The following is a 12,437-nucleotide window of genomic DNA, read 5'->3' on the forward strand; positions in this document are numbered from 1 at the left end:
TGGGTTAGCTAAAAATCATTCTAATGCATTCAACTTTATGCCAGTGTCTTTAAATTCCCAATACTGGCAGCAAAGGTAAAAGTACTAGGGAGAAAAGACATACTTTGGGATAAGAAGGATGTTTCCTCAGAGACTGGAAGAGCTTCTTTTGGAAAACGATTTGATCCACAGCTATGAGGAAAAAAGAATAGCTGGTCACAAGTTTTTAACATCTCCTACCATAGTTTTACTTTCCTTAAGTCCTAAGTTTCATATCTGATGAAACAAATAATGATATTTACAATCTAATTCAGTGCCAAATCTTCTAAACCCACAGTAAAACAAACTTAGCTTTCACAGAGGATAGCTACCAAGTGTTCTAAAAAAAGACATGCCATGGCCCTGGCCGGTTTGCCCAGTGGATAGAGCATCAGCCTAGAATTTAAACATCCGGGGTTTGATTCCTGATCAGGGCACACAAGAGAAACGACCATCTGCTTCTCTCCTCCTCCCTCTCTGCTTTCCACAGCCAGTGGCTCGACTGGTCCAAGCATCAGCCTCAGATGCTAAGGACAGTTTGGATGATTTAAGCATCGTCCCTACACAGGGGTTACAGGGTGGATCTGGGTCAGGGTGCATGCAGAAGTCTGTCTTACTATCTCCTCTCTTCTCTCTTAAAAATAAATAAAAACAAAATAAAAAAGACATGCCATAATCTTAGCCAGATAAAATAATCTATGCCAAAAAATAGGCACTTACATGCTTTATATGGCTTTATAAATATTCTAAAATTATTCTGACACATAACTAATTGCGCTCTGGGTAGTTTTTCACAAGAAAACACAAAGCAATACTAGTATATAATATTTTTCTAAAGGGGAGGAGAGAAGTAAGTACTCTACTTAACATGTATTTATCAGGACCAAGGGCTGTAACAAGTCTCTAAAAAGCAGTTTCAATTTCATCATTGTCTCAAGATACATGGTATTCCATTTTTAATTTTCATTGCTTTTCTATTTAGAAAATCCATGACTCACTATACCCAAAGAAAAGATTTAGATTAAAATATCACCTAGCTGATTCTGACTCTCTCCTGTTTTAAGAATAATTCCTGATGTCTTAAGAAGCGTTACAAAGGCACTGTCGTTTTCTTCTACTTCATTATAAACATGAGATTTCCGTGTCTTTTTGGAAAGTGGTTGCTTCCTGGCACCTGAAAATAGACAAAAATTACAGGAATGTGACAAATAGTAAAGCAAAGATAAAAATGTAAACCCTAATCTGCTCCAAATATATTTCTGAAAACACTACAAAAAAAAAAGTAAACCCTAAAACAGTAAGTCTAAGAGGAAATCTGATAGTTTCCTGAAGAATTATACTGTAATTGATGGTATAGTAAAATTTGACTTTTTATTTTTTTTTACATCAAAAAGCATAAAAGCTTCTCTCATTTATTTAGTTATTTAAATAACTCCAAACTAGAAATGACATAAATGGATGACTCACAAACATAATGCTCAGTAAAAGGAGTCAAAGAATATATATGATGTATGATTCCATTTGAAAGTTCAAAAACAGGCAAAACTAACCTATTGATAATGTCAGCAACAGTGTTTACTTCTAGAAGGAGAAAAGATTACAACTAGGAATAGGATGGGGATTGCTTTCTGGGGGGCTGGCAACGTTCTCATTCTTTTTTTTTTTTTTTTTTTTTTTGTATTTTTCTGAAGCTAGAAACCGGGAGAGACAGTCAGACAGACTCCTGCATGCGCCCGACCGGGATCCACCCGGCACGCCCACCAGGGGGCGATGCTCTGCCCACCAGGGGGAGATGCTCTGCGCCTCCGGGGCATCGCTCTGCAGCGACCAGAGCCACTCTAGCGTCTGGGGCAGAGGCCAAGGAGCCATCCCCAGCGCCCGGGCCATATTTGCTCCAATGGAGCCTTGGCTGCGGGAGGGGAAGAGAGAGACAGAGAGGGAGGGGGCCTCCAGAGGGGTGGAGAAGCAAATGGGCGCTTCTCCTGTGTGCCCTGGCCAGGAATCGAACCCGGGACTTCTATACGCCAGGCCTACGCTCTACCACTGAGCCAACCGGCCAGGGCCCGTTCTCATTCTTGACTTGGATGGTGTTATACAAGTGCTCACTCTGTGAAAATTTACTGAAATATTTATTCTTTCTTTTGTGCACTTTACTGAATGACATACTTCACTTTTTAAAGTTTGTCATTTTTGGCCCTGGCCGGTTGGCTCAGCGGTAGAGCGTCGGCCTGGCGTGCGGGGGACCCGGGTTCGATTCCCGGCCAGGGCACACAGGAGAAGCGCCCATTTGCTTCTCCACCCCGCCCCCCCCTCCTTCCTCTCTGTCTCTCTCTTCCCCTCCCGCAGCCAAAGCTCCATTGGAGCAAAGATGGCCCGGGCACTGGGGATGGCTCCTTGGCCTCTGCCCCAGGCACTAGAGTGGCTCTGGTCACGGCAGAGCGACGCCCCAGAGGGGCAGAGCATCGTCCCCTGGTGGCAGAGCATCGCCCCTGGTGGGCGTGCCGGGTGGATCCTGGTCGGCGCATGTGGGAGTCTGTCTGACTGTCTCTCCCCATTTCCAGCTTCAGAAAAATACAAAAATACAAAAAAATAATAATAATAAAGTTTGTCATTTTTTATATCTACACCTTAATTCTAACAAGGCAAGAATTTTAACATTCTGCTCTGGCCAGATAGCTTAGTTGGTTAGTGTCGTCCCGATACACAAAGGTTGCAGCTTCAATCCCCAGTCAGGTCACACAGAGGAACAAATCGATGTTTCTGTCTCCTGTCTCCCTTCCTCTCTAAAATCAATCAGTCAATCAATCAATAAAAACAACTTTAATATATACATAATATATATATGATTGGTTTTTTTAGCAAGAAAGACAGAGAGAGGGAGAGCTAGGGACAGACAGACAGGAAAGGAGAGAGATGAGAAGCATCAATTCTTCCTTACAGCACCTTAGTTGTCCATTGATTGCTTTCGTATATGTGTCATGATTGGGGGGCTACAGAAGAGCCAGTGACCCGACCCCTCCCTCAAGCCAGCGACCTTGGGCTTCAAGCCAGCCATCTTTGGGCTCAAGCCAGCGACCATGGGGTTATCCCACACTCAAGCTGGCGACCCCACACTCAAACCACAGGAGCCTACACTCAAGCTGGCAACCTTGGGGGGGGGGGGTTTTGTTGTTTTTACAGAGACAGAGAGAGAGTTAGAGAGAGGGACAGATAGGCACAGACATGAAAGGACACAGGCACAGACAGGAATGGAGAGAGATGAGAAGCATCAATCATTAGTTTTTCGTTGCAACACCTTAGTTTAGGGGTTGGGAACCTATGGCTCACGAGCCAGATTTGGCTCTTTTTTTTTTTTTTTTTTTTTCTTCTTTTCATTTTTCTGAAGCTGGAAACGGGGAGAGACAGTCAGACAGACTCCCGCATGCGCCCGACCGGGATCCACCCGGCACGCCCACCAGGGGCGACGCTCTGCCCACCAGGGGGCGATGCTCTGCCCATCCTGGGCGTCGCCATGTTGCGACCAGAGCCACTCTAGCGCCTGAGGCAGAGGCCACAGAGCCATCCCCAGCGCCCGGGCCATCTTTGCTCCAATGGAGCCTTGGCTGCGGGAGGGGAAGAGAGAGACAGAGAGGAAAGCGCGGCGGAGGGGTGGAGAAGCAAATGGGCGCTTCTCCTGTGTGCCCTGGCCGGGAATCGAACCCGGGTCCTCTGCACGCTAGGCCGACACTCTACCGCTGAGCCAACCGGCCAGGGCCAGATTTGGCTCTTTTGATGGCTGCATCTGGCTCGCAAACAAATCTTTAATTAAAAAAATAACGTAAACTATATAAAACATTCTTATGTATTACAATCCATTCATTTCCTACCGCTCATGTTCATGGTTGCAGGTGGCTGGAGCCAATCACAGCTGTCCTCCGAGACAACACCAAATTTTTCTTGGATAATGCGTAATGTACATGGGTCGTTGTATGACTCTCATGGAATTACATTTTAAAATATGTGGCGTTCATGGCTGTCTCAGCCAAAAAGGTTCCCAACCCCTGCCTTAGTTGTTCATTGATTGCTTTCTCATATGTGCCTTGACCGTGGAGCTACAGCAGACCGAGTAACCCCCTGCTCAAGCCAGCGACCTTGGGTCCAAGCTGGTGAGCTTTGCTCAAACCAGATGAGCCCCCGCTCAAGCTGGCGACCTTGAGATCTCGAACCTAGGTCCTCCACATCCCAGTCTGACGCTCTATCCACTGCGCCACTGCCTGGTCAGGCAACCTGTGGTTTTAAACCTGGGTCCTCTGCGTCCCAGTCTGAGGCTCTATCCACTGCACAACTGCCTGGTCAGGAGATAGATAGATAGATAGATAGATAGATAGATAGATAGATATTTTTTTTTTTTTAAGTGAGAAATGGGGAGGCAGAGAGACTCCTGCACACACTCCGACTAGGATCCACCCAGCAAACCCCCTATGGGGCGATTTCTGACCATCTGGGGCCATCGCTCTGTTGCTTGGCAACCAAGCTATTTTTGCACCTGAGGCAAGGGCATGGAGCCATCCTCAACACCCAGGGCCAATTTGCTCCAACCGAGCCATGGCTGTGGGAGGGGAAGAGAGAGATAGAGAGAGAGAAAGGAGAGTGAGAGGGGTGAAGAAGAAAATGGGCACTTCCTTCTATGTGCCCTGACTGGAAATCAAACCTGGGATATCCACATGTGGGGTCAATGCTCTACCACTGAGCCAACCAGCGAGAGCCAATAACTTTAATATTCTTACGGTCCTTTCATGTACATCATGTTGATAATGTCTAAAATTCTGTTTTATTATGAATATACTTCCTTTTTTATTTTCTTCCTTCTAAACACTGTAGCAAAATATCTGATCACTCTTATCCCCTAGCTCCTGTAATATCTCCTGGACTTCTTTATTGTTAAGTATAAAATTTTATTTCTTTTTTTTGTTTTCTTCTTTTTTTTTTTCTTTTTACAGGGACAGAGAGTCAGAGAGAGGGACAGATAGAAACACCTTAGTTGTTCATTGATTGCTTTCAAACATGTGCCTTGACCTTCAGCAGACCTTCAGCAGACCTAGTAACCCCTTGCTCAAGCCAGTGACCTTGGGTTGAAGCTGGTGAGTTTTTTTTGTTTTTGTTTTTTTTTTCTGAAGCTGGAAACAGGGAGAGACAGTCAGACAGACTCCCACATGCGCCCGACCGGGATCCACCTGGCACGCCCACCAGGGGCGACGCTCTGCCCACCAGGGGGCGATGCTCTGCCCATCCTGGGCGTCGCCATGTTGCGACCAGAGCCACTCTAGCGCCTGAGGCAGAGGCCACAGAGCCATCCCCAGCGCCCGGGCCATTTTTGCTCCAATGGAGCCTTGGCTGCGGGAGGGGAAGAGACAGACAGGGAGGAAAGCGCGGCGGAGGGGTGGAGAAGCAAATGGGCGCTTCTCCTGTGTGCCCTGGCCGGGAATCGAACCCGGGTCCTCCGCACGCTAGGCTGACGCTCTACCGCTTGGTGAGTTTTTTTTTGTTTTTGTTTTTTTTGCTCAAACCAGATGAGCCTACGCTCAAGCTGGCAACCTCGGGGTTTTGAACCTGGGTCCTCTGCATCCGAGTCCGATGCTCTATCCACTGCGCTTTCGCCTGGTCAGGCTAAAATTTTATTTCTAACAATGGTCAGCAATAGTGGCTTACAAACAAAATAATAAATAGAACTGTTTTCACCTATTTAATTTTCATTTGAAGAATTTACAATGTGCCACTTCTAACAATAACCATGGAAACGTTTCCATACATATTCTAGAGCACTCAGCGTTTCTCAAGCTGTTGTCTGCAAATGACTGCTTTCTAAAACAGTGATTGGCAAACTGATTAGTCAACAGAGTCAAATATCAACAGTACAATGATTGGAATTTCTTCTGAGAGCCAAATTTTTTAAACTTAAACTATATAGGTAGGTATATTCCTTATCGAGGTAGCACCCACATGTGGTATTTTGTGGAAGAGCCACACTCAAGGGGCCAAAGAGACACATGTGGCTCGCAAGCCGCAGTTTGCCGACCACCGCTCTAGAATAACTAGAAAGCTTATTAGAAGCATATTCTTAGGTCATATCCCATAGTTTATGAAATCAAAATTTCATGGATGGGGCTTGGGAGTCTGAATTTATAACAAACTCTACAGGTAATAATCCTGATGCACACCAAAGTTTGAGAACTATTAGATGTAGGGATAGAAAGAATGGGGCAGGTTCTCCTGCATCATATCTTTTGAGTACAAAGCCCAGACTGGTTTCATACAAAGACTTTTAACCCAGGAGAACTAATAAAACATAATTAACAAACAGAAGCAAGCAGGTACTTGAAGTGAAATATGATGATCTACTTTTCTCCCTTAATGATGTAATAAGTTAAAATTTCCTTAGTAGCCTGACTAGGTGGTGGCGCAGTGGATAGAGCGTCGGACTGGGATGCCAAGGACCCAGGTTCGAGACCACGAGGTCGTCAGCTTGAGCACGGGCTCATCTGGTTTGAGCAAAAGCTCACAAGCTTGGACCCAAGGTCACTGGCTCAAGCAAGGGGTTACTTGGTCTGCTGAAGGCCCGCGGTCAAGGCACATATGAGAAAGCAATCAATGAACAACTAAGGTGTTGCAATGCGCAACGAAAAACTAATGATTGATGCTTCTCATCTCTCCGTTCCTGTCTCTCTGTCTTTGTAAAAAAAAAATGTCCTTAGTAGATGAGTACAATAAATAAAATAGGTTGTCAACTTCTTACTGGAATATTAAGGGCCTCTGGCAACCACATTTTCATATGGACAGAGTCTGCAGTTTCTTTGCCTCTGGTATGCTTGCTTTGATATGATGCCTTTTTTTTTTTCCTAATATTTTTTTAAGATTTTATTTATTCATTTTAGAGAGAGGAGACAGAGAGAGAGAAGTGGGGGGAGGAGAAGAAAGAATTAACTCCCATATGTGCCTTGACCAGGCAAGCCCGGGGTTTCAAACCGGCAACGTCAGTGTTCCAGGTTGACGTTTTTACCCACTGTGTAACCGCAGGTCAGGCGATGCCTTTCTTTTACATATCACTGTCATAGCATTTATCTATACCATAATTTTTATAAGGAAAGGGGGCCATAAGTTTTTTTTCCCTTTCTTTCAAAGGAGAGCATGGATACTGTCTCTCACTACCATAAATTACACAACTGAGTTTCCAAATTTGAAGAAAACACAGGGGTCAGCACACCTGGAGTGCTTCATGATCATGGGACTTCCCCTGCCAGGTAAGTATCATAAGACTTTTTTTAAAGCATAGGGACTTTGTTGTATCTTTATGTCCCAGCATCTAGATAATGTACAATTGATAAGCTCTATACTAACTCCTCTTACGGAGGTGGAGACTGTGGGCATGCCCAAAGTCATACATAGAATCAGAGGCAGAAACTCAGCCCCAAATCTCCTAATATAGATTCTGTATGTTCTATCCAATAAGCCTTGATGACTCCTAGCATTGGAAAGTAGGAACTCCATATCTCTTTTAAGTACCTCACCCATTTTTATTTTATTAAATTTATTTGGGTGACATAGGTTAATAAGAGTATATATACCCTAGCCTGGTAGCTCAGCTGGTTAGTACCTCTTTCTCTCTCTAAAATCAATCAATAAAATTTTTTTTAAAAAGTATAGGTTTCAAGTGTACAATTTTATAAAATAGCATCTGTATATTGCATTGTATGCTCACCACCCAAAGTCAAGTCTCCTTCCATCACCATATATTTGACCTCTTCAACCTTCCATCATTCCCCTACCTCTATGATAACCACCACACTGTTGTCTATGCGTTTTTTGTTTTATCTGTTCATTTGTTGCTTTCTGTTTTATAGCCTGCATATGAGTGAAATCATGGTTCTCGTGCTTTTTCCATCTGACTTATTTTGCTTAGCATGACACTATCAAAATTCATACAAGTTGTCACAAATGCAGTATTTCATCTTTTCTTATGGTTGATTAGTATTCCATTATGATTGGATAAAGAAGATGTGGTACTATATATATAAAGGAATAGTATTCATCCATAAGAAAAGATGAAGTATTGTCACACACATTTGTTATAGGAAATAAAACAACAATTGAGTAGGCACTTACTAGAAGCATCTTCTGTCAGGCTCTCATTACCCTCAGATTTTGATAGTCTTCTTTTGGAAACCATTTGATTGGTTTTCTGCAATTAAATTACTTTCTACAGCAAAAAAAAAAAAAAAGAGAGAAAAGAATTTACCCTCTCAAAACTAGAAAAATTCTGAGAAGTTAAAGCTATAGCTCAAAGAAAACTGCTGTCTTCAAAACCAAAGTGGTTCTAGTGTTTACACTAATGTTATCTAAATCAAGGTGTTGAGAAAATTCCAACTCCTCTATCTGGTCAATACTCCCTTGCTTTCAAGACTTGTTTACATAGTTGCCTTTTCAGCCAGACCACTTTCCTCTTGCTGAAGTATAAAACCCAGTTCTCTGACATTCAAGATTCTTTATCTTCTAACCCCAAACTATATCTCTCCCTTTTTTTTTTTCTCCAGTGACAGAGAGAGAGTCAGAGAGAGGGATAGATAGGGACAGACTGGAACAGAGAGAGATAAGAAGCATCATTAGTTTTTCATTGCGACACTTTAGTTGTTCATTGATTGCTTTCTCATATGTGCCTTGACCATGGGCCTTCAGCAGACTGAGTAACCCCTTGCTCGAGCCAGCGACCTTGGGTCCAAGCTGGTGAGCTTTGCTCAAACCAGATGAGCCCACGCTCAAGCTGGCGACCTCAGGGTCTTGAACCTGGGTCCTCTGCATCCCAGTCCGACGCTCTATTCACTGCGCCAGCACCCGGTCAGGCTATATCTCTCCTTTAATTAATTTATTTATTTATTTATTTATTTTTTGTATTTTTCTGAAGTTGGAAACTGGGAGGCAGCCAGACAGACTCCCGCATGCACTTGACCGGGATCCACCCGGCATGCCCACCAGGGGGCGATGCTCTGCCCATCTGGGGTGTCGCTCTGCCCAATCAGAGCCATTCTAGCACCTGAGGCAGAGGCCACAGAGCCAACCTCAGCGCCCGGGCTATCCCTGCTCCAATGGAGCCTCGGCTGTGGGAGGGGAAGAGAGAGACAGAGAGGAAGGAGAGGGGGAGGGGTGGAGAAGCAGATGGGCGCTTCTCCTGTGTGCCCTGGCCGGGAATCAAACCCGGGACTCCTGCACGCCAGGCTGACGCTCTACCACTGAGCCAACCGGCCAGGGCCTCTCCTTTAATTTAATAATCCAATACTATACACATGAACCAGACATGATACCTGACCTCAGTGAGTTCACAGTATAATAATGAGTAGGTTTAATGTAGTTTTTTTTTTAAAGCAAAAGAGACAGAAATAGAGAGAGGGACAGACAGACAGGAAGAAGGAGAGATGACAAGCATCAATTTTTCATTGCGGCACTTTAGTTGCTCAGTGATTGCTTTCTCATATGTGCCTTGACCAGGGGGCTCCAGCAGAGTGAGTGACCCCTTACTCCAGCCAGTGACCTTGGACTCAAGCCAGTGAGCGACCTTGGGCTTCAAGCTAGTGACTGTGGGGTCAAGTCTATGACACCATGCTCAAGCCAGCGGCCTCAGGGTTTCAAACCTGAGTCCTGTGTGTCCCACACCAACACTCTATCCACTGTGTCACTGCCTGGTCAGGCTTGATGTAGTTATTTAACTACAATCATACCCTGCATAAGGATGTTTCAGATGATGGACCACATACACACCACAGTGGTCCTATAGATTATAATGGAGCTGGAAAATTTCTATCACCTGTAAACATAATAGCTGTTCTAATGTCATAGCGCAATATGTTTGTAATAATGCTGGTATAAACAAATCTACTGTGTTGCTAGTCATATAAAAGTATAGCACATACAATTATGTACAATAAATGATACTTGATAAGTGACTATGTTATCGTTTTAAGTATTTACTAAATTTTTATTGCTATTTATAGTATGCTCTATTTATAAAATAAATAAATAAAACAGTTTGCTATAAAATAGCCATGTACACAGCAGCAACCTCATACAATTGGTGTTTACGGCTAAATTACATCATTTTCTCCTGTGCTTGATTTAATCTTGTGTTGTACTGCACAGTAACATGCTATACAGGTTTTAGCCTAGAAGCAAGAGGCAATAATACCATACATCCTAGGTATGCAGTAAGCTGTATCATCTAGGTTTGTGTAAGTGCACTCTATGATGTTCACACAATGATATAATTGCCCATGGATGCATTTCTCAGAATGTAGCCCTGTGATTAAAGAATACATGACTATACAGTTGTATGCTATAAAAGAAAAGCATGGGTGCTATGAGGGCTTACAAGGAAATTTAGTCTGGGGTGGGGGTGATGAATAAAGTAGGGACAATTTCTCAGGGATAATCTCATTGAGAAAGTGATTTTAAGCAGGAACTTGAGGCTTGAAATAGGAAAAAGGCAATAGAAGAGGTAAGAGAAGAGTCATCCAGGAAGAGAAAAACTCAACATGAAACAGATAGAAGCTTGTAGAGTTAGAAATGAGACTACAAAGGTAGAGGAGTGCCAGAACCACAGGGATTTCTAGTGTATCTTGTAAACCAGAATCTTCCTGGTCTCAGTGCTTTTACCTAAAGTGTTCTTTTAACCCCAAATGTGCTTATCTGCCTGGAAACTACTACTCGTTCATTTTGTTTTTGTTTTAAACTAAGTGAGCAGAGGAAGCAGAGAGACAGACTCCAACATGTGCCCCTACCAGGATCCACTTGGCAAGCCCCCTTTGGGGCAATGCTCTGCCCATCTGGGATGTTGCTGTGTTACTGAGCTATTTTTAGCACCTGAAGCTCAGGCCACAGAGCCATCCTCAACTCCCAGGGCCAACTCCCTCGAGCCAAACAAGCCATGGCTGCGGGAGGAGGTAGAGAGAGAAAGAAAGAGGGAGGGGGAGGTGTGAAGAAGCAGATGGTCGCTTCTATGTGCCCTGACTGTGATTTGAACCTGGGACATCAACACACCCGGCCCAATGCTCTACCACTGAGCCAACTGGCCAGAACCTATTAATCTTTAAAGACTCAATTATATGTCATCTTCCTTGAAAAATGTTCCTCCTTTCCCCCAAAAAAGTTTGCTACTCCACTGAGCCCTCAGGACATCATACTAGACTGTGGGACTCAGTCAAAGAAGGAACCCAGCTTCACTCAGTATCCTTAGAGCCCAGCACAGTATCTTGCATTAAAAACAATTGAGACTATTTGCTACATGAGAATGGCTGGTAGGCAGGTAAACACTAATAGCTAAGAAGAACTATTTTACTTAAGTTCCTCGCAGAATTTTCTGAGGTAGGTACCATTATTAGTTTCTTAATCAGTAACAGAGCTGGCATACTAACTCCAGAATCTGCCCCCTTAACTACCACCTATACATTCTTGATTATAACAATGACTACCAATAAGAGCTCACGTTTGCTATTAACCAGGCACCCCTACTACTAAGGGTTTCCTCCATTTGTTGCCTCCTTTAATAGTTATAACCATTATCACCCATTTTGCAGGCCGAAGAACTAAGGGAAGTCAGGGCCTGCTTACTTCAGGACATGCCCTTAACCGTATGCTACCTTCTGGTTAACAGAGAAACCTACAAGATGGAAAGAGGGGGCCGGCTCCCCAGCCCAGGCCATTGGGGTAGGGGTTGGGGATAAAAGCCCTTTTCGTTTCATTATTTTTATTTATTTATTTATTTATTTATTTATTTATTATTTTTCTGAAGTTGTAAACGGGGAGGCCGACTCCCGCATGCGCCACCCGGCATGCCCACCAGGGGGCGATGCTCTGCCCATCTGGGGCGTCGCTCTGTTGCAACCAGAGCCATTCTAGCGCCTGAGGCAGAGGCCATAGAGCCATCCTCAGTGCCCGGGCCAACTTTGCTCCAATGGAGCCTTGGCTGCGGGAGGGGAAGAGAGAGACAGAGAGGAAGGAGAGGGGGAGGGGTGGAGAAGCAGATGGGTGCTTCTCCTTTGTGCCCTGGCCGGGAATCAAACCCGGGACTCCTGCACGCCAGGCAGACGCTCTACCATGGAGCCAACAGGCAGCCAACAGGCAGCCAACCGGCAGCCAACCGGCAGCCAACCGGCCAGGGCCTCGTTTCGTTATTTTAACGACGCAGGGAAGTACCTGAAGGTCTATCCCACGACAGGACGGATGAGGAAGCTGAGGTTCAGGGCACAGAATTCCGGAGGGAAAAGCCGAGCTCGGCCGGAGCATACAAGTCAGACGACAATCGCTGCTCCACTCACCCGACGACAAGCTGTCGCCAACCCTGGTTTTCGATTTTCCCGCCCGGCGCGACGCCACTCTGACATCACGTAGCCGAGGCG

At 44.7% G+C, this 12,437-nt stretch overlaps 1 protein-coding gene across 4 annotated transcripts in view; it reads right to left on the reverse strand.

Moving 5' to 3' along the window:
* FANCD2 (FA complementation group D2) overlaps positions 1-12,429 on the reverse strand; it is an 89,857-nt gene extending 77,428 nt beyond the window's left edge. For 3 of the 4 annotated variants that reach the window (XM_066245945.1, XM_066245944.1, XM_066245942.1), the window contains exons 1-4: positions 12,235-12,429; positions 8,158-8,251; positions 1,052-1,192; positions 104-171 (exon numbers count right to left, since the gene is read on the reverse strand). In XM_066245945.1, the coding sequence (XP_066102042.1) occupies positions 104-171; positions 1,052-1,192; positions 8,158-8,221 (273 nt within the window). In that variant the 5' untranslated portion in view covers positions 8,222-8,251; positions 12,235-12,429. The remainder of the gene's footprint in view (positions 1-103; positions 172-1,051; positions 1,193-8,157; positions 8,252-12,234) is intronic. The other variant, XM_066245946.1, reaches the window with a different exon arrangement.
* Between the last annotated feature and the right edge of the window lie 8 nt (positions 12,430-12,437).

This window comes from Saccopteryx bilineata, chromosome 10 (genome assembly GCF_036850765.1).
Source record: "Saccopteryx bilineata isolate mSacBil1 chromosome 10, mSacBil1_pri_phased_curated, whole genome shotgun sequence".
NCBI lineage: Eukaryota > Metazoa > Chordata > Mammalia > Chiroptera > Emballonuridae > Saccopteryx > Saccopteryx bilineata.